Source organism: Juglans regia, chromosome 8 (genome assembly GCF_001411555.2).
Source record: "Juglans regia cultivar Chandler chromosome 8, Walnut 2.0, whole genome shotgun sequence".
Classification (NCBI taxonomy): Eukaryota; Viridiplantae; Streptophyta; class Magnoliopsida; order Fagales; family Juglandaceae; genus Juglans; species Juglans regia.
Genome location: NC_049908.1, coordinates 1,738,044 through 1,760,994, shown reverse-complemented (window position 1 = coordinate 1,760,994; position 22,951 = coordinate 1,738,044). Strand labels below are relative to the sequence as shown.

At 36.5% G+C, this 22,951-nt stretch overlaps 3 protein-coding genes across 6 annotated transcripts; 1 reads left to right on the top strand and 2 right to left on the bottom strand.

Annotated features, from left to right (window-relative positions):
* Window positions 1-61: 61 nt before the first annotated feature.
* Window positions 62-6,558, top strand: LOC108985494 (uncharacterized protein At2g24330-like). Of its 3 annotated transcripts, none has more exons than XM_035693232.1 (8): window positions 62-441; window positions 787-1,080; window positions 1,631-1,775; window positions 2,825-2,934; window positions 3,403-3,826; window positions 4,005-4,264; window positions 5,339-5,437; window positions 6,179-6,558. In XM_035693232.1, the coding sequence occupies exons 2-7, from the start codon at window positions 799-801 to the stop codon at window positions 5,354-5,356; spliced, it is 1,239 nt and encodes a 412-aa protein (XP_035549125.1). In that variant the 5' UTR covers window positions 62-441; window positions 787-798; the 3' UTR covers window positions 5,357-5,437; window positions 6,179-6,558. The 3 variants fall into 3 exon arrangements, with proteins under 3 accessions (XP_035549125.1, XP_035549126.1, XP_035549127.1); XM_035693233.1 differs by lacking the exon at window positions 6,179-6,558 and adding an exon at window positions 5,855-6,133; XM_035693234.1 differs by lacking the exon at window positions 6,179-6,558 and adding an exon at window positions 5,855-6,133 and having other exon boundaries at window positions 4,005-5,248.
* Window positions 6,559-7,415: 857 nt separating this feature from the next.
* Window positions 7,416-8,578, bottom strand: LOC108985495 (guanine nucleotide-binding protein subunit gamma 2-like). Its single transcript, XM_018957810.2, has 4 exons — window positions 8,218-8,578; window positions 8,036-8,088; window positions 7,896-7,940; window positions 7,416-7,787 (listed from the first exon to the last, which is right to left on the bottom strand). Exons 1-4 carry the CDS (start codon window positions 8,404-8,406, stop codon window positions 7,706-7,708), a joined length of 369 nt encoding a protein of 122 aa, XP_018813355.1. The 5' UTR covers window positions 8,407-8,578; the 3' UTR covers window positions 7,416-7,705.
* Window positions 8,579-10,059: 1,481 nt separating this feature from the next.
* Window positions 10,060-21,357, bottom strand: LOC108985498 (protein arginine N-methyltransferase 1.5-like). Of its 2 annotated transcripts, XM_018957815.2 has the most exons (23): window positions 21,118-21,357; window positions 20,299-20,416; window positions 19,300-19,409; window positions 18,570-18,659; window positions 18,419-18,484; window positions 17,776-17,855; window positions 17,587-17,662; window positions 17,410-17,496; window positions 16,809-16,893; window positions 16,326-16,417; window positions 16,184-16,219; window positions 15,954-16,022; window positions 15,738-15,806; window positions 15,578-15,631; window positions 15,324-15,398; window positions 14,332-14,424; window positions 14,146-14,249; window positions 12,512-12,560; window positions 12,343-12,429; window positions 11,964-12,069; window positions 11,469-11,556; window positions 10,998-11,091; window positions 10,060-10,407 (listed from the first exon to the last, which is right to left on the bottom strand). In XM_018957815.2, the coding sequence occupies exons 1-23, from the start codon at window positions 21,253-21,255 to the stop codon at window positions 10,324-10,326; spliced, it is 1,950 nt and encodes a 649-aa protein (XP_018813360.1). In that variant the 5' UTR covers window positions 21,256-21,357; the 3' UTR covers window positions 10,060-10,323. The 2 variants fall into 2 exon arrangements, 1 of the variants encoding a protein (XP_018813360.1); XR_001995202.2 differs by lacking the exons at window positions 10,060-10,407; window positions 10,998-11,091; window positions 11,469-11,556; window positions 11,964-12,069 and adding an exon at window positions 13,134-13,285 and having other exon boundaries at window positions 12,370-12,429.
* Between the last annotated feature and the right edge of the window lie 1,594 nt (window positions 21,358-22,951).

The window sequence follows — 22,951 nt, the reverse complement described above, 5'->3', positions numbered from 1 at the left end:
TTAAACTTGAGGCTTGCTTTCAATTTTATAGAAAGCCTTTGCTTCTTTCCCCTCTCATCCTTTCAATGTGGGAGCTAGAGTCGGATTAAAGTATCGTACCGACTATTATGAGTACCGATTAAAGTCTTTTTCGTAAGTTCGAAGATCGTCGCCCCGTGTCATGCTAAACGCATCCTCTGAATTTCACATTGCTCCCCCCTCCCCCAACCTCTCTCTTCCCTACGTACTCCATCGTAGATTCTCTGTCCGTACAATCCCACCGGCCTCTGCCTTTTGCTTGATCGAGGCGTTGCGTTGCGCACACGGAGTTCCTTCCTCATTTTCATCCTTTTCTCTGTTCGTGTGTGTCTGAGAGAGATCGGAAGCAGAAGAAGCGAAGGAGGTGGATTCGTGGATTGACTGACTGATCGAAGCTTCTTAGATCGACGATTACTTACGAAGGTTTCTTCTTCGACTTGTTTCTGTTGTTTTCTAGATCCGATGTGATCTGACTTTCTCTTTCTCTCTGTCCGCGGTGCATGAAGCTGCTGCTGCTTCTTTTTCTAATTAATTAGATACGCTGTTATTCTCGCTTCTCGCATTGTATAATATCATTCGCTCAAAGATTCTGTCACAATTCAACCTGTAATTTCAATATTACAATGGTTTAACTTGTATTTTTCACGATTATTTTATATTTGATCAAGAAGAAGAGTGCCTCTACATAACTATGTGTTGATACTAACTTCTTCGTGTCGATATTCTCTCTTATGGGGGTTTAATTTGTTTTCTTGTGATGTCTATTAGGGGAGGAAGGAAATGGTGGAGGACAAAGGGATTGGGGAAGTTGAAAAGGAGTCTGCGGCTGGCGGTGCTGCTACGACGACTAATAATAATAATAATGAGGTTGGGAAGAAGAAGCAGCGGGGACTTCTTTCTCGCGTTTGGAAGGGAATCTTTAGACTACATGGTGATGATTTCGAGAAGAGACTGCAGTACATTTCTAAGGAAGAAGCCGCTGTTCTCAACAGAACGAAGCGGAGATCCCGGACTTGGAGGCGGATGACCCGTAATCTTATCATATTCTCTGTCATTCTTGAGGTACTCTTTGATCTGTTGTTACTTGTTCTGATATTAAATCGGTCCCTTCTAGTTCAATCATTGCTTTGTAACATCTATTGCACTAGAAGCCTTTGTGTTTGGGACGTAAGAGGACTAAGAACCTGGCGAAAAAAAATAGTAGTTTTTATTATGATTGGCAGACATTCATGATTGCAGTACCAATTGCTAATAACTTCGGATAGCGAGTGCGTTCTTTTTCTTCGGTGTATAAGAGATGTGAATTTTCCTTATGGTTGCAAAAATTTCCTTCGCGCGTTGCTATGTTTGAAAAGTTGTCGCTCAGCTTCAATCCATGAAGGTTGGATACGAATAAGGAATATGTATATAGCTGCGTGCGGATGTGAATATGACTATTCCTGAACGGAATAGGAACCTATACACACGGTTGTTGTATACCTCGTATACTCCTTGTTGATCGATAACAAAACTTACCTCAAAAAAATGTATGGATTATAATGTTGCATGTCAAAAATTCTTCTAGCATGATAATTGCCTCCTTTTCATTCCCTTTTTATTGTCCCTTTTTCAGGTTGTTGCTGTTAGTTATGCTATAATGACAACAAGATCAATGGACTTGAACTGGAAGATGAGGGCGTTCAGTGTCTTGCCAATGTTTCTTTTGCCTGGTTTATCTTTTGTTGCTTATTCAGCATTTATAAGCTTCATAAGGATGTGTGAGCTTCTCAAACTTCATTTCCAACTTGATTTCTTAAAATTTGTATGTTCCATGCTTATTGTACATGCTAAAATCTTTGTGTTCATAATTCATTTGTCCTTCAACACCTTGCAGCCACAAGGGACTTCTCTGTGCCTAATTCGTCTTTATGGGACCCCTTTGCTACAAGTGATACTTACTTTGTTTATCTTTCCCATGTCTAAAGCCGTGTTGCCTTTTCTGTTACCTCTGCAGGGAAACTAGAATAGTAAATAGAGATAGTGGTCACGAACTTGGGAAGGACACTATGAATGGGTGTATTTTTCCAACCTTTAGTCAAATATGACCTTCTGAGTGATCATAAGACTTCACAGTTATTTCAGACTTTCCTTAAATGGAGGATTTATATGAGACACCTCGTGGAGGTCTATATACTCTCCCTGGAGGGCACACTCCTCAATATTGGCTTGAATTGTCTTCCTGTAATGTCCTTCTTTAAGGTGACAATAGTACTTTGTTTATTATGCTGGGCCTGATCTTTGGTTTAAATGCCTACTTTTGGAACCATAGTTAATGGTTCTTAACTTTTTAATTAGAAATTCATATGGCCTGTAGCTTAGGAAACCAAGGTTATCAGTGCTTCCTAGTTCCAAAAGTTCTTTACCATTTGCGCATCCTCAGTAGTCCCTTTCTTTTTTGGGGATTTGAATTTTCTAAATTATTTTCTCATAAGTTGGTAGTAGTTCTGTTACTTATCAAAACAAGTTGATAGTGGTTCTGCTTTTTACTCATTTTGGATCAATGTTTTGGATTCGGCTGATGCAAATCTCTGTATATCTGCCTAAGATTTCACTTCTCATTAATGACTCCAACATACACCTCTACACATATGTCAGTCCTATATACTACTAAAGAACTCTTGTGTAGACATCCCTCTGTCTATCTCTCTCTTTCACAGTGCTATGTAAATTGTGTTGCAAAGGGTATTGATTTCTATCTCAAAACTTGCGCCAACCTTAAATCGAGGTGGCATATTAATGTGATGATATTTTACCTGTAATTGGATAGGTGATAGGATGGACCAGAAAACTCTGGAAAGACTTCGGGCTGAAAGGCAGGCAAAAATTGATGAGCTTAAAGAGAGGACAAATTATTACACTACTCAGCAGCTTATTCAGGTTGTGATTTGGAAGCTTGTCATGTTGTTATGTTGCTTTCTTCATTCTTTGCACCTGGAACTGAGTTCCTATAGGCCTTTGAATTTTATAATAAAAAATGCGAAGCTTGAAGAGTTAGCCTTGGTACACAATTTTCCTTTCTTTAATTCGGGAGTTGAATATGTGAAGGGCCTCATTTGGTTACATAAACTATCTTATCTCATTATTACAACTTTCTTAAACTCCCACACAAATATAATAAACAATTTAATTTTTTTAAATTTCAAAATAAAAATAATATTAAAAAATAATATTTTATTCACTTTCATCTCATCTCATCTATATAATCAAAACGAGGCCTAAGATTTGCAGACATATTTGGTACGAGGACTGGATTGAGGGTCATATCACCTGTTTTCTTTTCAGTATCCACATACTTTCATATTATACCTGCTCCCGCATTACTTTTTATTTATTTTTTCTGTTCAGAGATATGACCCTGACCCAGCAGCAAAGGCAGCTGCTGCAACTGTTCTTGCATCTAAGTTAGGTGCAGATTCGGGCCTGAAGTTGTATGTGGAAGATGAGTCAAGGCTTAATGCTCCAACAGGGAAAAGCAATGATGCTGAATTTGTGCAAACTGGTGGGCTTCGAAATCGGAAACAAGTGCACACCAGTTCCAACAGTTCAGGTGGCACTTCATTGCATCATTCTGATGAGGAAACACCTCGTTCTGAGGGAACTGAGGGTCCGCAGACTTCCGAGCATAATCACCTGGTAGTTAGCCATAGTTATCCTCAGGAATCAGCCACACAGGATGGAGGATGGATTGCTCGAATTGCAGCATTACTTGTGGGTGAGGATCCAACTCAATCCTATGCACTCATTTGTGGCAACTGCCATATGCACAATGGTGAGAGGCCTGCGTCCCATATATTTTCTTACAGATATATACTCCTTTTAATCGTAGAACCAAATCAGAGTTACTTGATCATGCACACCTGCACAGACATGCACATCTCCCTTTGTTAGCTGTTTTGTCTGCAGAATGTGGTTGGCACAGAGAAATCGAATTCATGTATTTTTTACAGGACTTGCCAGGAAGGAGGATTTCCCATTCATTACCTATTACTGCCCACATTGTCATGCTCTAAACAGGCCAAAACAGTCCGAGGAGGAGCATGTTTCCGGGTCCAATACCCTCAATATCGGCTCCCTCAGAACAGGGGGCAGTGATGATGTAATCAACGATCCCAGTCCTTCTACGAGCGACAGTGGTCTGACAACTGCCAGCCCTGTAAGAGCTGGTTCAGAGATTGAGGAAATAATCGAAAGGGAAACCTCCGAGCAGGTAGGTAGTTGAAAGCCAGTGTTGGGATGGATCATGGAGCTATATCTAATTAGGGGGTCTCACCAAGAAACATTTTTTTATACTTTTTTAAGATTTAATACGTAATTACTAGTTTTGGTTGTAATCATCGAAATCGTTTGCACTACTTTTCACAAAATCTTCCAACAATTGCATGATTTGGGGGCTGTGCAGAATCAGTGAAGCCCGATTAATCCGCTAAAAATCAGATGCTACGTACAACAAAAATGTGGAAGTCATCTGGTCCGTCTTTAGACCTTTGTGTCTCCAGTGGATGACAACACGTTTCTTCCTTTGTTTGGAGGAGGTTTCTTAGTACCCATGTATGCGACAAGATCTAGAGCTCCTGTTAAAAATCCTAATCCCATTATTCCATTGGTCCATCTAAATCTTAGTGTTAGCAATTAGCAAATACAATACACTTTCACGAACTCGACCCAAAGAAAAGAATACGCAGCAAGCATAGAAGACTCTGGAAGATTTGGCTCACCTGTTTTAATAGTATTGTGAGCATTTAAGCATATCTGTAAAATCATATCAGAATGCTGGTACGATGTAAAAGTCTCGTAATGACGCTGAGCCCCTTTCTCTCTCTCCCTGAAGTCAGTCCAAACAAACGATCCCAAGAGTCTTGACTGTCTCTCTGTCTCTGACTCTGACCCCTCCCTTCTTCCCCAAGGGACTGTTCGACCTTTCCTTTTTTTTTTTTCCCGGAATAATGTTCGCATCTAATTTTATTTTCATTCCCAACACCCAAACAAAATACCAAGAAAATGAAAGGTTTCCTGCAATTTCATTCGTCGGTGAAACTCCAGGCCCCCGGCAATCGAATCATTCCATTTGCATCATCGAACTCCAGGCTTGACTCTCTCTTGGTTCCAGTTTTAAACTCCCCCCCACCCAAAACAAAAAAAACCAAGATAAAAGAAGCAGAGGTTTCTTTCGCCTTTCTCTCGTCTCTCGCATGTATCCACTATTTCTCTCTCATTTCATTTTTCATTTTAACTTTACTATGCAAAACAGTGGTTTTCAATTTGAAATTTTTATTTTTTGCAGGGTCAATCAGGTTCGTAAGATGAGCCGACCAACTACGCGAAGCAAAAACAAAAGATACAGACAAGAGGATAGTGTTGATATGACTTCTGAAATATTGAGGTACACCAAAGCATGTATAGCTTTTTATCTACAAAAAATCTACTCAACCTCCTACTATTCATATAACCTCCACACTCTATATTATTTTTAATTTTTATTATTTTTTTTATTAAATATTTATTATATAAATAATGAATAAAAAATTTAAAATAATTTAAAAAGAATAAACTCAAAAAAAAATTTAAAAAAATATTAAAAATTTAAAAAATTTTAAAAAGTGTGGAATGTGGAGTGTGGTGGAGGTTGTGTAGCAAAGCTCATCTATCTATGAGTAAACAGCAATAAGCTATTTTTGTAGTTTAGATATATACCATTAAATGCGATGTGTTCTCATCATCTAGCCAAAAAAAAAGTGCGATGTGTTATCTTAGATATATGATTGTCTTTGCAATAATATAATAAGTTAATATAATATAGGGTATGTGTGGCCAAATATACACGAGGAAGTGGCAGCTCTAGAAAGATGAGAAAGAATGATGGCAACATTTTGCTTTGGGAGAAGAAACAATTAACATAAAAACTGGGGTGGAGTACCATTTTCTCTTGCATATTTTTACATCCCATAAAGATGGAGCGAAATCATTTTATTTTTGCATAAGCCATCTTCATCTGGTTCAGGCTTTCTGTCTCTTACTTGTATCCTCTTCATACATTGATTCTAGGTATGCTTATATGCATTCCTGTCTGCTTAATGCTACTGATTCCTTTGACATAATTGATTTTCTTTGGGATGTACTAAAGGATTGTAAGTTCAGCATAATGGGGGTCCTACACTGGCCAATGATGACTACTACATGGATTGCCTTGGCCTTGTTGATGGAACTTGAACTGTGGTGTTTGGTGATAGCTATAGGGATATAAGAACAATAATGAAGCAAATTGCAAATAAGGCAGATCAAGGGAACTGTGTGGATGGAGCGTATTATATATCTAAAACATGGTATGGCTGCAAACTCTAATGCTTCCCATAATTTGCCCCCGTGATTTGCTAGCTTATTGTAATGAGTAAGCATATGACTGCCAGTTGTGAATCTTTTCTGGTCTCAAAAATCTACCGAGCAAGAGAAAAATAATTAGTTTCATATGATGCCATATGATATGGATAGAAGAAAAAAGTTTTTTTTTCTTATTCTGTGCTTCTCATAATGTATCGATCAGCTTTTTGATATTTGTAGGTTGCAACAGTAGTTAAAAAGAAAAGAAAAATCGTTGATGAAGTCGATGCAGGACTGACAGAGATTCTCAGGAACCAAGAAAGCTTGATCAGGCATAAGTTGCCCGTGAGAACGCCTAATTGAAACCGTCAGTCCTGCATCGACTGGCAGTCCTAATTGCTGGTAATTATTAGTGTCATATTAAGATTGACTGTAAGGGTATTTTTTTCCTGTGATTAAATACTGGATTTTGTTATAAGCCATTCTACATGCATGGATTCTTAACAAGTTCGGGCCTTAGATTTTGCTTTTTCAAACTCGTGTTTTTGGGTCCTAACCGTATTGGGTTTAGTTCGATGCTCACGTGGATGTTGCTGGCTTCAGCCTGCCTAACCTTGTCAATGTCGTGGCTTTAACGGTCCTTTATACATGTTTTGGTGTCTATGTGAAGGATTGGCTGATCTCTCATGTGGCATTAATGTATATCTTAAGCGTCAAATGTTACTGATCTCTCTCTCTCTCTCTCTCTCTCTCTCAACACTGATTTTACTCTTTTTTTTAGTATGGAATATATTGGACAAGCTAAAATTGTAAGTGAGGATTAATGCAGAAAGAGCTTTCGTTCATGGAAGTAGGTTTTTGATTAGGCGAGTTCTAGCATTATTGTCTATATATCCTTCTATTCCTCCAAAAAGGAAATAGAACCTAACCATTTTTTTTTATATATATATAAATAAAATAAAATAAAATAAAAAAAAGGAAGAAGAAAGGATAATAACGACGTTGCGTTTTGGGGCCAAAGAGGCATAATTTCTACGACGATATCTTGGAAAGCACAAGCTACCAGAAATTGCATAAAAGTAGAGGGCAACTACCCGAATTATGACATGAAAGTTTAAAGCTTCGTAGCATTTTGACAAGCAGAAACGTGGCCAAAGGAAATGCACCCGACATCTCAACCAATCCCCCCACCCACCAAAATAACGAAAAAGTGAGGATAGAAAGCAAAGAAAAACGACAAAACTCACCCTCTTTTTCCCTCTCTCTCCGATTCCCTGCCTACTTCAATGCTTTTGATACTTTAGCATGCTCGAGAAGGAAACTGGTAATAGCTTTAGATCCAGCGTTTGTGATTTCGGGAGTTGTGGGCTCCTCGGAACCAACGATCCCAGCTGACATCTGCTGGACCCACGGTCCTGCATCAACCCATGCACCCTTTCGTTACAACAAGTAACAGTAAACAACCTTACCTTAGTAATTAATTGCAACGGCAACGAAGACGACGACAATGGTTAATTTCTTACGACGGAAGCAGCGGATCGCGGACGGAGTCGATGCTTGAAATAAATCTGTGTCGAGGATTCGAAAATGATCAGTAATTATGATTTCTAAAAATAAAATGGTGAGCACAAGAGTGAAGAAAATCTTCATCGAGTAAACTTACTCTTTGCATACAATCGAAGAATTGCCTAAAGTCTCGAGTTGCTCCAGCTCTTCCTGCATCACAACCTTTTTATTTTTAGACTTCGTCTAATTATTTTGCGTTTCCACAGAAAAAGAAGAAGAAGACAATTGTAATGATAACATCAGTAGGATGATTTTGAAAGAAGCTGGTGAATGGATGACCTGGATCATGTTGATTTGGTTGTGGAGATTGGATATGGCAGCTGTCATCCTATGCTTCCCAAAGAAAGCAGTGTAGGAGTCTGCTTTTGCGTTAGCTTGGGGATGAAGAGGCACTCCCGGAGATGATGATTGCTGCTGTAACTGTTGTTCCTCATCTACATCCTTCATTACTGGAGCTGGCTCATCCATGAGATAGATTCTCACGGCAATGGGAAGAGAAGAGAGGAAAGGTCGATGCCAATGGTGGAGAGAGAGAGAGAGAGAGAGAGAGAGAGAGAGATAATGGGGGACCAAGTTTTGCACATATGATTAAAGGTAAAAGTGGACCAAGTCGAAGGAAAACGTACATTGAATGATGGAACATGAAAGCAATGAAAGTCATCATCTCGTATAATAATACAAAATAGAAGTTACGATATCTCAGTGAAATGCTTATCCTCAAAAATATATATTTTTTTAAAAAGGAAATTGAAATAGTCGGTCAAAAAGAAAAAACAATATGGAATTGGAAGCCACCCAATATATATATTTTTTTAGTTTACATTTTTCATTATTTAATTCATTATTTTACAAATAAAATACGTGGAATTTATCTATTTATAATTGAAAAATGTTAGTGAAACCCTTTAAACTTACCTTTCATACTTACTGTTTGATTAATTTAATTTAATTTATTTATTAATTAATTAAGAAAATAATTATTAATAAATTTATATTTTTTTAAATGATTAAATATGTTAAAAAAAAATTAAATACACTAGCCGCCAGCCCGCTAGCAGTGATGACTATTATTTCATTAAATCGAATCATTAATCGATTATTAGGAACCAGAATGGGTGCTTTGAAGTGATTACTATTATTTCATTATTATTACGTACGTACTTGTTTGTTTCTTTAATTAATTTATTTATTTGGTGTGGGGCGAGTGACGAAATGATGACACGTTATGTGATGTTGTTGAAACAGAAATCCAACTGACGAGCAGTAAGCATTAGGTTTCTGACGCAATGGATTGTGAAGTCAGACAGAATTCTAAAAACTTTGCTGGTTGCAACTATAGTTTGGTTCCAGTTCCAGTAACAGTTCCAGGATGAGATCAACGGTGGACGGATTCTCACGACATCTGGCTAGGATTGAATGGCAGATTTGGTTAATTTTTTTTCTATTCTGAGAAATTTAATGGTCTTTTTTTTTTTTTCGTGAGTTTGTATTTATCTATTTTTTTAAAAATAGTGTGTTATAATTTTATATTGACTAAATATGTGATTAATTGATAATTTATAAGCCTCTAAACACCCTTATTTGTAAGTTAAATTTTAAGGGTGAGTTTGTATTTATCTATTTTTTTTAAATAGTGTATTACAATTCCATATTGATTAAATATAAAATTGATTGATTGTTTATAAGTCTCTCCTCATCATTCTCTTATAAGCTAATTTTTAAAGATGAGTTTGCATTTATTTTTTTTATAATGCGAGTTTGTATTTATCTAATTTTTTTTATAAATAGTGTTACACATCTTTTTTTTTAATTTTTTTAAACGTCTTTTTGTACGAAAGTAAACGAAGGTACAGTAAATGTATCAGAGTTGTCTGAATCAATAACAGTATAAACAGCCATTTATGTGCTTTCTAGTTGTTGTTCCCTCTGTAACGTACGTTGTGGGCAAGATACTGTAGACAGAGACTCCATAAAAATTGTATCAGTTCAGAGAAAAAAGCCAAGGAATTCGCATAAACATGTTCTTCAAACCTAAGTCCTATTTAATTGTAATTTGTACAGAAAAGCCCTTCTTACAATATACGTTGATCCTTATGCGATAGCAGGAACAAGCATCATCCGTAGAGAAATCATAGTGTGATAGGAGTTAAAAATATTCATCAATCTAATCTCCATTGGCCATGTTTATTGGACATTGATATTGACTGAAATTTATGAAATCTAACGGGGGAGATCTCCAGTGTTATGTTACAACAAAAGCATCTGGATCTGGATGTAGTTCCACAAACCAGTTGGCAAAGCATGTTTTTCACATATATGATTATACAGAGATCCCCCGACATGAAACCTCAAAACGGCTTAACTATTGCACAACATCAAGAAACCCTAGAGGCCGACCCAGTGTGAGCGTCCATTGCTGTTGTGAATTGGAGATCGGCAAGGAGAGGTAACACACCATTCATACCAAACCTGTCTCATTCCACAAAAAACAATGTGAGTTCCCTCATTAGCTATTGTATACATTCTTTTCTGCTGAAACGTTGACTGTACTTGGGCAACAGTTTGAGACCAGCTATCATAAAAAATAAAAAAATAACTTTTTTTTAGAGGCAATCAAAAAGTTTTAGGCCCTGTTTGGATGATGAGATGAGATGAGATGATTTTAGATGAAAGTTGAATAAAATATTGTTAAAATATTATTTTTTAATATTATCATTGTTTTGAAATTTGAAAAAGTTGAATTGTTTATTATATTTTGTGTAAAAATTTAAAAAGTTATAATGATGAAATGAGTTGAGATGAGATGAGATAAAATATTTTTACCATCCAAACGGGACCTTAAGAAAAGGAGACATAGCCCAAGAACACGGGATGTATACATGAGAAGTACCTAACTAGGAAAAAATAAATTACTATGCATAACAATGAAAGCTGCCGGTTCAGTTTTCACGGTTCCACTGACATGCAACTTTTTTTTTTATCAAAATTGTTCAACTGATAAATAAGACCAGAAAAAATATCAACAATCCTAGACAGTTATGTAATACACAAGTTCAGACCTTGGTAGGGCCGCAACATCGCCAAAAATGTACTTCGAGAGCTGAACCAGGATGCACAATTACTGGTGTCCTTAGTGGAAAAAATATAGAAAACCTGAATAACATAAGGTGACAGACAACCAACAGGAATGCATTCAGAAAGGTCACCTCAGGTTCTTCAGATTAATATAATGCCTATGCTACAAACCATGAGCAGTATTTTCCCTTTTGGTCAAGTAAACTACTGTAATATCTCACGTTAATAAGTACTTATAAAAAAAAAATCTCACGTTAATAAGTGAGCTCCCCAGCACATTGTATAGCCCAGAAAGAAAACGCCAGAAGAACAATTTATTTTTTAGGGGAGGGGGCTGAATTGTATTTCATTGCTTGAAAAATCAAGGGATATCAATTTCAAGGCACTACATTAAATGAAAAATTGAGATTAAAAAGTACGTCACGCATAAAATAAAAGAGAAGCAAGAGACATACCAGCTGAACATATTTGGTGTTGCTGTTGATGGTTCAATGCCAAGATGTACGTCTTTGTATAAGGTTGCATCAAAGTAGCCAGCAAATCCTGTGATAAGGTGCATGAAAGAGGTCAATCTGAAATCTTCCATGGGTTCTTGGGGTACTATGACTTAAAAAATAATATACATGAAAGGAATAATAAGTGGTAGATTAAATGTGCAATACCCACAGGTCCCCAGGCTCAGATGGTAAAAAATGGTGGTGTGGTTAAGGATCACCTGGATTTTTATTCAACATGATTCTTACCCTATGTTATTATTTTGAAAATTTCCCAAGCTGTGGTTCAAGATCCTAGTATGAGTACCAGCCTCATATTCTAGGGAGTAAAAGGACCCCCAAAGACAAGTTCACGGGCAACATGACTTATGTGGACAATTTATCTTCAAATACAAAACAGAAAAAAAAAATAAAAAAAAATAAAAAAAAAAAAAAAAAAATCCGGCCATCATTTACCATGCAACATGGCAGATCCAGTATCGCTGGGTATCTCAAACTGAAGCTTCTTGTAACGCTGATTGCTCTGCTTAGTTGACCGATTTGGGTGAGTGAATGTAAAGACCTATGCAAGTGGAAAGAAGTTGCTGAAACCAAATAATACCAAGTAGGGAGAAGAAAAGATTGGCACATAAAATGTCAGTTATTTGAAAAAGTTAAAAGAAAATATCAATCAAATTAGTATAAAAGGCAGGTTACCCTATTCCGAGCGAACCCCAACTAATATTATCAGACAATCGTAGGCCAAATAATGTTTGCACAATAGGGTAAGTATGGGATTTACTTTTCCTTCTGTTGGAAAGTAGGTTTTATTATGTCATCTGAAATTAAAACTCACAGGTTGAGAAGCAGCAAGCCTTGCTACATTGTGCAGTTTGACAACATAAGCAGTTTCAAAGTGCACAAGATCTTTATGTGACTTAACCTGCAAAATAACCACAAAAGTTCAAATGAAATACCTGAATTGGGAAAGTGGAAATTTTAGAGTGCAAAGACGAGGGTCATACATCATTATACAGCTTTGAAGCTGTCACTGGTTGAATGAAACTTGTGTACCTGAAAGTGGCCTATTATAATTTCATAGAAGCATATGATACAAAAATATATGGTGCATCAAGAAAAATGTCTCGCCAACTGTATGGCACAACTTGTATAACCACTATCCACTGGACAAATTATGAGTGGCTACTACTCAGTTAGGGTTTACAGTGCAGATCTTTATTGGCAGTACAATGTACACACCAAGAGCAATATCATTTTCAACTATTGCCGATTCACTAATGTAGATTTTGAGTTCTTAGCTCATTGAACTCAACTTGATAGACACTATGTGATCGGTCCATCAGCTAAATTCAAATAAGAGGCTTGGGTCACAAACCAATACATCCACAAGTGTTCATCCACAAATGCCTCTTTTATCTGATCTGTACATGGATAGTTATGTCACGGTTCACATTGAGATTCTCATGAACTGAATGAAACTCATGCCAGTTGAGCACTGACCCTAACCATAGAGTGGAAAAACTGCCAATACGAAACAGAGAGAAAGAAGACTTTTATATATTATGCCAGCTAGCTTAATAATATTTTTTATCGTTTATGTAAGCATCCATGGGCACAGGAGATCACCCGCAAGTCATCAAATTGTTGCCATTAATCTATCATTATATTCAGGCCAGCCGTAAAGCAAAGCAAGCACATTTCCCATCCACATTTTCTGCAGTCCGATCAATTGATAAGATGTAAGAGCACTCCCAACGGGTTTTTTGTAAAACCCTTCTCTGTATAATTTGAAGAAAATTGTGTAAAAGTAGCGTCCAACGGATGCTTTATTTCATCTACAATTTACAATTGGCTACAATGTTACCGGTACATCTAGCGGTAACTGTTCACACTTGTAAATCAATTTTTATTATATCTCTCTCATTTATCTACTTTCACCTTTCCTACCGTGATTTAGTTTATTTCATTTCAACCCCTTTTCACACCCCATCTGTTTATTTCTTGCACTTCCCTTCCTCATAATATTTTTTTCAGATTTTCATTTTTCTTTCCTTGGGCAGTATTATTTCCCTTCAATTACTGCAAGCCCAGTATTTTTTTCCAGATTTTCATTTTTCTTTCCCTGGGCAGTCTTATTTCCCTTCCATTACTGCAAGTCCAATATTTCCCTTCAATTACTTTACGTTCTCTGTTCTTTAGAGAGTTTTGTAGAGAGACATATATAATTATTTTTTATTTTTTGAATTAATTTATATTTTGGTTTAGCTTATAAATTTGGATTAATTTAAAATAGAACGTAATTATATGACATTGTATATGGAGAGATATTGTAAATATCAAAATATATGAGGATATCATTGGTAGTTAGAGAAAATATTAGAAATGAATAAAAAAAATTAAAAAGTATAATATTTAAATAATATGAAGAAAAAATAGATAAGCTGATGTATGGTATATTGTAAAAGTCAGTATGTAAAATAGAAAAAGTGAGTTTGGGTAATGTATTTTAAAGGATAATATGAAGGATCTATTGGGAGTGCTCTAACAATCCTATATTTTTTATTTTTGATATGAGTATAACAATCCTATATTTCCTTTACAATTATAAATATTTGAGAGTTAAGCAGAATATACTTACGAAGACGGTATTGAAATCCCGTCATCTTTCAAAAACCTCTGGGCTCCATCAAGGCATTCAGGAGAAAGCTCATTGTCACCAAAAGAACCTAGCAGTTCACTAACCTAAGAACCGACAGAAGGCAAAGAAAATAAGCACCAAGGCATAAAAAGAAATAAAAATCAATTCATGGTAATGTGCCCATACCAAAATGTCAGCTTTCTCAGGAGCATCCCAGCAACGCATGTCGCTCGAAACGATGGTAACAATGTTCTCCCAGCCCTCCAGTTTGACTAAACTCTGCTCCAAAAAATGTTATAATGCTAGTAAAACAGGTGCCACATAAACGTAAGATACACTAGGCATACATAATGCTCCATTCAACCAAAATATATACAGGATCCATCATCTATTGACCTATCCAGCCAACAGTTATCTCCATTAATTAGTCTGGCCTAATTTAAATGACAAAACCATCTCAACTTGCATTGCCATCACTTTTCACCAATTCATTCTGCGCCAAATTATCTGATGCAGTTTCTCATACTTCCTAGCAATGTTACTATGAAACCTGTTAGTTCTCTATAAGCCTACTAAATGAATGATGCTCCTTTCATAGATATGTTGCTATTCCTATAAATAATTTCCCTGGAACAGTAAACAATGTTTCACACTCTCTCTACTAAAGGCTACATTGTCTTTTGATAAGAACTAAAGGCTACTTCGTCCCACTTCAATACACATGTAAAAACATACCAGAAAAGTATATAGTGCGAATCTATAGAAAAATCTAGGTTTTCTTATTGGCAAAGGTGACTCATTCCAGAAGGTTAATTAAAATCTTTATCACTAGCAAGGCATCTTATTGGCATTTTTTTCTATGGAATTCAATTGAAGGCCACAATACCAGTAATTGATTTGGTCAATCGTTACTTGACTTACTTCCACCTCGAAAAAGAAAACTGCAATATCCTACTTAACCAATAACCAAGAATTTGAATACGAAAATTAAATTGTTACACTTATTAAAAAGTTAAAGCATTGGTCTAACTTTTTTTTTTATCGGTAAAGCATTGGTCTAACTTAAAAGGGACTACAGCAGTTATAAACCATTATGATAATTGTTCACGTCTTCCCAGCATGCAATCTAAGTAGTGGCAAGGTACCACAGCTTGCAATGCAAAACATGTGTAACTCACATGTAGTGTAACAACTGCATTTGGATTTTTCTCCACAGCGTAAATTTTAAGCTTGCGCCCAGTTTCTTCAGCAGCCTATGTATGAACAGGAGGAACATAGATATAAGTTGACAAAAAATCTCACCATGCAGAATGCAGTCTAAAGATAAATAACATAGCCACAATTGAATAAGCAGAAGGATGGCAAGATATGCAGTCTAAAGACAAATAAAATAGTCATAATTGAATAAGCAGAAGGTATATGAACGAATTACCTGCAGTGATGCCCTAACAAGAGGTCCACGCCCTGCTCCTACGACCATCAATACCTGGGCAGATATAGAAGTTCAACGATGTAATGAATCGAATCACACATCCCAATTGCATTGCATTCAATAAAATACCAAGTAATCATGAAAATAAACTGTTGCTTACAGTGCTTATCATCGACGACTTTTCTTCAGGAACTCTATCTTGCAAAGCTTTACAAATTGCCCTTTCGTACTACAAATAGTAGGAGCATGAGGTATCAGTTAAAAAAAATACATCACTTTTGTCATTTTCGTGTTTTGTTGCAATCAAAACCACAAAAATGACAATCAGCATACATATGAGACAAAACAATTGCCTATCAACAAAATACAGTCATACCTGAATGTATTTCACTGCATCTTTCTCAAATGTCTCATAGGTTTGAGCCTCAAGGTTATCCATGAGAGGCTGTATACAACACCCAGCTTGTAATTACCACTAAGAATGAGTGAAAAATTACCACACATGAATGGCAGTGTAGGATTAACCATTCCCACAAGGAAAAATTTGTGATAGACAATACTACAGAAAAGGTAATACTATAAAATAGCTAGGCAGAGAAAACTTACTTGCAAGGGCGACTGTAAAAAATCCCTGTAACCAAGCTGGGGTACAGATTAAGATGTCAAAATAAAAACAACAGGGGAAAAGATTTACTATCACTTATGTAAGAGAGAGAGAGAGAGAGAGAGAGAGAGAAGAGCACACTACCTCAAATCTTTCTTGCTCAGGAAGTGGATCCATTCTTTGATAAAGGTAACCAATGTAGTCCAAATATGGCCTCAGAGGATGTCCCTGTACAACTGAATGGCAAAAAAATTTGGAACCCTTAAAATAGATATGAGCTATGGAAAATCATACATAGAAACCTTTTTTATAAGTAATAAGAAATTTTAATATTAGAAAATGTAAAAGGCGTAGCCAGATATAAAAATTTGGATAGAAACTAAAGAATGCATGACAAAAAAAATGAAGTATTACTTATATCAATAGTAGTCAACCATTGCCATACTTATCAAAAGAAAAGGCAGTCATTCATTGTCATTTTAAAAAGAAAGCAAAGAAAATACCATTGTTCTATTTCCAAGAAATAAATACTAAAACAATTGCCAACAGAATAGAGCACTACGCATTTTATTGATAGAAATAGGCATAGCCCAAGTACACCCTTATTGACCAGAGGTTGGAACTCACCATCAAAATTATTATCGTTATGATTAGCAGCTAAATCTCTACTCCCCTTTGGAAGACTGTGTACTGGTTTTCCAGATACAACTATCTGAGAAAAGATGTTTTCAAGAACAAAGATCAGTAATATTTAATGATGACAAGTACTTGTTTGATCTACTGACAGACTGCTGAATCTGACTATTAGTCTAAATTGAAATATAGACCAAAAAGGATTTAAAGTACTTCGAGGCAATCACTGAATTTCAAATAACAAGAGTGCCATCCAAATGATGATTGTTCCCATGCAACAATTATGGTGCATGTAACACCAACACCTTCTGCATCTAGAACCATGATGCCAAAAAATCCCAATTAATGCCAGTATATTCCAGAAAAGATGCAAATATGGCATGTTGAAATATGATCGGTCATCACCTAAAGCGAAAATTTATATTAGTAAATACCATGGAATGAGACATGAAAAATAAACCACTTATAGCAGTTTTTTTAATACAAAAGTTGCTTACAGCACTTTAATCTGGAGGGATGAGCAGTATACAGAATATTTAAAAAAAACTTCACAGAAACCTAAGAGTCAAGGAAGTTTGAACTATGTTCTAGATACCTGTATAGAATGGTTGAAAAACCCTATAATTAGCTTCTGGTGGCGCTTTGACAAACATGGATAACCGCGTGAATTCGTTAGAAAAGACTGGAAAAGCAATGACACTGTCACATATGAGAAGTAATAAGCAGTATGCTTAATCATTTAAAGACGCAATAATAAATGTTAACAACATACATCAGTATCTATAATAGCTGCTCTAACAGACTCTCCGAACCAGCGTCCAAGGGAGTTTGCCGAAGGTATTGAACTCCTAATGAACCAGCAAATACAATTAAATGAGGATAAAAGTGGAAAATCCAGTGCAATAACCTTTAAAATTAGTCTTATAGAAGTACTATAGATCATAGGATTTATTGAACTCACAAAACATCAAGGGCAATTGATAATTGACTGTGATGTTCACAAAGCATGCGAAATGAATTCCATAACTCCCAGGAATCAACCTGTGTGGAAGAAACAGAAAGGTAAATAAAATATAGACAACATCTTTAACATTCACACCTCGAAAACTTCCAATATCTTCAGTTCTTATAATGTTTCCACATCAAAAAGCGCATTGTTAGGTAGCAATCAACAAATTCATATTTATTTTCAACTTTTTTCACCATGCATGGATATAGTCACTAAAACCGCCAAAAAGGTACTAACAATAGCTTCATAATTCTGATGAGAGAGAGAATATTTAAGGGAAGAAAAGAAAACAAGATAGATGAGGTAGAAAAAAATTGGTTGAAAAGGAAAAAAGCTTCAAGTTCAGGCAGTGCTCATTGCACAGAATAAAAAGTTAGCTACTGTTCTCAGTCCAAACAAACCAATATAAGCACAAAGCAAGCTCTCCACAAAAGGCACCTCTCTTCACTTTCAAATACAAACAATGCCAAGAGAACACCAAGGGCAAAAATTTCATAGTCATGCTTTGAGGTCATATGGTCACGTGCTCACCAACCAGTAAAACAGAGATCTTCTAAAAGAAAATGTTTTAGTGCAATTGGAAGGGACTACTCACCAAATTAGTAGAGTTGACATCCATTGAGTCATCATCAGTTTTCAACAGAGGAATCCTTAGCCACAACTTTAAGAAGTAATAAGAACAGAGAAATTATGAGGAAATAAACTTTAAAAAAAAAAAAATTATAAACTTGGATTGCGAGTGGCACCTGCATACTGTTCAGGCCCAGCAATATCTGATTCACACACCTGGCATAATTGGCACACAATGTCCCCTTTGGAGCAGGAAGAAGGCATGCCTGAAGCAGATGAGTGAAAAATTGAAAACGTCAGCCTTCAATCACTAAGTGTGGTTGCGTGTGTGTTGTACAGACCGCACATCAAAGCATGAAACACCGTCATACATATTGCAACCACCGTAGGGTTTAATGCACATGCCTCAAACACATTTGATTACATTAGATACCCTCATACGAAGCTTCAATAAAATATTTGGCATAGACGATGTAAAGAAATTATGGCCCTCATCAACCAGCCTCTATAATTAATTCTTGTCCCGTGTCAATCAGTTTGCAAACACATGTACTTCCTCTAGCTCACAGAGTGTTTGAAAAAGCTGAAAATTTAGGACCCAAATACAGAGTTCACATATCTCCTGCATGCATTTAGTTCCACCCATAGCACAAGGAAACAATTCCGGAAGAAAAAAAACCTTCAATATGTTATTCAATTGTGGTGAGTGGTAATAAATGAAATTAAGAAAATTAGATGCCCCTTTCTGAAATTAGAAAATATTATGGAAAGAAAAAGTTAAGTGATCAAGACCTTTTGTAAAAGGTAGGAATAATTCTCAAGTCAATCATGCTCATTGAAGTGCGTCCAGAACTGAGAAAGTAGCAATCTAAAAAGGAAAAAAGAACTGATCAACAGGATGTAAACCTGGAGGGAGAGATGAGAAGCCCAAGCTATTTCTTGCTTCAAAGTGATTTCAGAATCCATTCGAAGGATCTCATCCTCTGAGTCCAAGTCAATCCATGAACTAATTTTTCCTGAATAAATGCAAAAGCTTAATTTTACAAGCTTTCCAAGGTTTACAAGCCGAATCTATACAACAAAAGACTTAACAAATTAGCATAATGAAAGAAATTAAATATCTCTATTATAACTTCCACCAATGCTATTTAACTATTTCATGGAAGAAATACACACACACACACATATATAAAGCTTAGCCTAGACATCATCAAGCATGTGATAACTAGTAACACTTCCTTAGATGACAACCAGCTGAATTGAATCATTAATTCAACAACATTCTTAATAAGGTCTCAACAAGATGGTAACTATTAATTGTAAACGACATAAGGAAAGACCAAGCCACATCTTAACTTATACTCTAAAAGGACTTAAAAAACAATCAGAGCCCATTGGAATCATTATAAAACTTAGTTCCACCAAGTAAAGAACCAATGTGAGACTTGACTTATTGCACTTTTATCACACTCAATTCGCCTCTATCATGCTTCTCCCAACCAATATGGGATTAGTGAGGGCATTACAATCTCCCCCACTCAAATCCTTAGTGTCCTCCTCCTAGCCCATGTTGCACTAATTATTCAGTTGTTACTGAGTGGGCTTTAATATCTTTTTAAAGATGTGAAGAAAGCTCAAGCCACATTAAAGTTGGCTTTAATAATTAAAAGAGTTAGGGATGAACAGCCCAAGCCACTCATTCATATGCATTCCCTTCTATCAGCCAAAATGAAAAATAACAGGCCAAAGAGTCTACATAGGCCCAATCTAGTTAGAAAATATCAACAGGCAACTCAAACAATATTAATACAACAAACATTTTCCTTTAGGAGGAGAAAGAAGATAAATGTTAAGCTGATCTTGTGGGAGACGGTAAATTTGCAAGTGATCTCAAACAGTTCATACCCACAACGTGACTACTCCAATGGGAAGGGCTCAAAACCAAGTCTGACCCAGCAAATGGCAGAACCCCAGATCCACCATGATCTCTGTCCATTAAGCTTGGCCGATAAGAAGGATCCATCTACACCAGGATGTCATATAAATGCATCTTTATTGCCAATTCAGAATCAAATCTGACAGTAATTTAAAGTTTGATTAAAGAAAAGAGTGTGCACGTGTGTGATCAAAATAATAAACTTGATTGTTAAATATTTCTAACTGTTTAGACTGGGCTACGAATTTAACAGTTTATACATGAACCAAGAAAGATTTACCGCTCATCACACACACCACTTACTATTCCTTACCCAAAGCCTCCGAGAAGTAAAAATTCATGCGAATGTAGTTAACAGCCCTATAGTGAAACTCTATGGTCCAGTAGGTTCACTATCAAGGCCACCAACAAAGCATTGGTTTAGGTGAGCTTACTGACCATTCACACATATTTACAGCCATTGAACTGCTATGTGAGTGGCTAATTGGCCACCATGACACGTATGCGAATACACAAGACCCGATAAAACAATCTACATATACATACTAATTGATCACTATGCATACGTTCATAATATATAAGCTCCATTTCCGTGTAGAGTGAGAGTGCATAAGCATACACTGAAGTGAGCAATGATTTTATCCCCGATTTTCAAATTGTTCCACGTAAGCAAAAATCGAAGTGAACAATGATATTAGCAACGCTTTTCAAGGTTTTCTTTTAGTTGTGTGGAAAATGAAAAGGAATTAAGCAAAACAATAATTTCGAGAAACAACAGTATCACTAACCAGAGGAGAGACGACGAAATCGAAGCCGCCAGAAGAAACATTGTGAGCCAAAAGCTGAGGCATGTCATCGTGGAACTCCGTCTCCACCCCACAGTACCGAGACTCGCTCTTATCCCCTGCCCTTTCCCCCAGCGGCATTTTCTTTCACCTTCAGTCACAGAGAGAGAGAGAGAGATGTCCGGGGAATCGGCCAGGTATGTGTGCGAAGACGAAAAGGGTGAGAGGGTTTTGGTAGGGTTTTTGAACCGAGATGGAAATGTTCGTGTTCTGAAAATAAATAGGAACCGTTAACTTTAATGGAAGTCCAGCCCAAATTGAAAGCCCAATTAGAAGTCCAGTCCAAGTTTCAAGTCCAACACTCCCAATCTTTAGTATTGAGAAAAAATTTATATAGACAATAAATAATATTATTATAAAACTTCCTTTACTTTAGAAAATCTTTATCCCAATTAATCAACCCCAATCTGATACTGAACTTGAAATTTTTTTGTTAATAAAAAAAAGGACGTCTTCTGCTTGCAATTTCAACTCCAAAAATTCCATTTGAAATTCTACGATTGTTCCTGATCGACTTTTTTCTTTACCAAATATATGGTATATAGACTAGGAGTAAAAAGGCTTTTCTTTGAAACCCCATGTTGCTTGTGTTGATTATCAACCGATTGTAATTTCACTTGATGGGACTTTTAGCATGTCAATCAGTCCATTGAATAAAATCGGTCGAGGACTCGAGGACGACTATAGAACATCAAACCCATAAATTTGAAAGTAATAAAGTTCATCTTTGGACCGGCAATGCTTATATTCAAAATCTATCGGCACTTAATAGAAAATTGACACGTCAGAAAATCTCATAAAAAGATGTGCACCTCATCACACAGGATCTAAAACACAAAATTCTCCCTCCCTTTCGTGATTATCTATTTCGCTCAATGAAGAGAAAAGCGACTCAAGACCAACACAATTTTCCCTTCGACGCCGACTAATTTTTGCAACCACCTCACCGCCGCACGCTGTACACACTAATAGAGAGGCTCCAGACTTGTGCGGCACAACCCACTACTACCCATTCTTGTTCTGCAAATGATAGACGTAACATCGATTTTATTTAAACAAAAAACTTACCTATGTTCTAGCCCCCGTGTCCAAGCAAATATTGAGGCAATGAGTGAAGTTTGTTTAAATGTGATTTTAACTTGTAGCTCTTTGAAACATTTCATCAAATACCTTTCCTGTGTCTCTCATTTCCATTATTGCAGCTGCCATTCATAACTCCACTAAATCCTTATTACATCACAATACTCACAGCATCAATTACAACAGGTTTCTATAAAAAATCATAACACAGTTTCAAACAAACAAGACCAAATTATTGAACTGGAAATTAGTTTTTCAAACAGTTTAAAAAACGAGGATAATAATACTTGAACTAGAAATTCCACGATTCGTAATTACGATGACTTACGAGAGAGAGAGAGAGAGAGGATGACTTACGAACAAGAGTCACATGGAGGAGGGATTGCGTGGATAGGAATCCAAGAAAGGGAGTGGGTTTCGGTCGACCGTGGCCCCTGCTCCTTGAAGGGTTTTCGACGGTGGGGCACTGCTCCTCGAAGGTTTTCCGACGATGGCCCCTGCTCCTCGAAAGCTTTATTGAGAGAGAGAGAGAGAGAGAGAGAGAGAGGACGTTACAAATCACCCGTATTTTTTTTTCTTCCTCTGAATTGCGGTTTACCATTGGGTTCATGTAGAGTCTACATGAGAGGCTACCATTCGATGCTATTGATAGAAGAGTATCGGATCTGCTTGTATGAAGATTAACTCTAAACAGAAA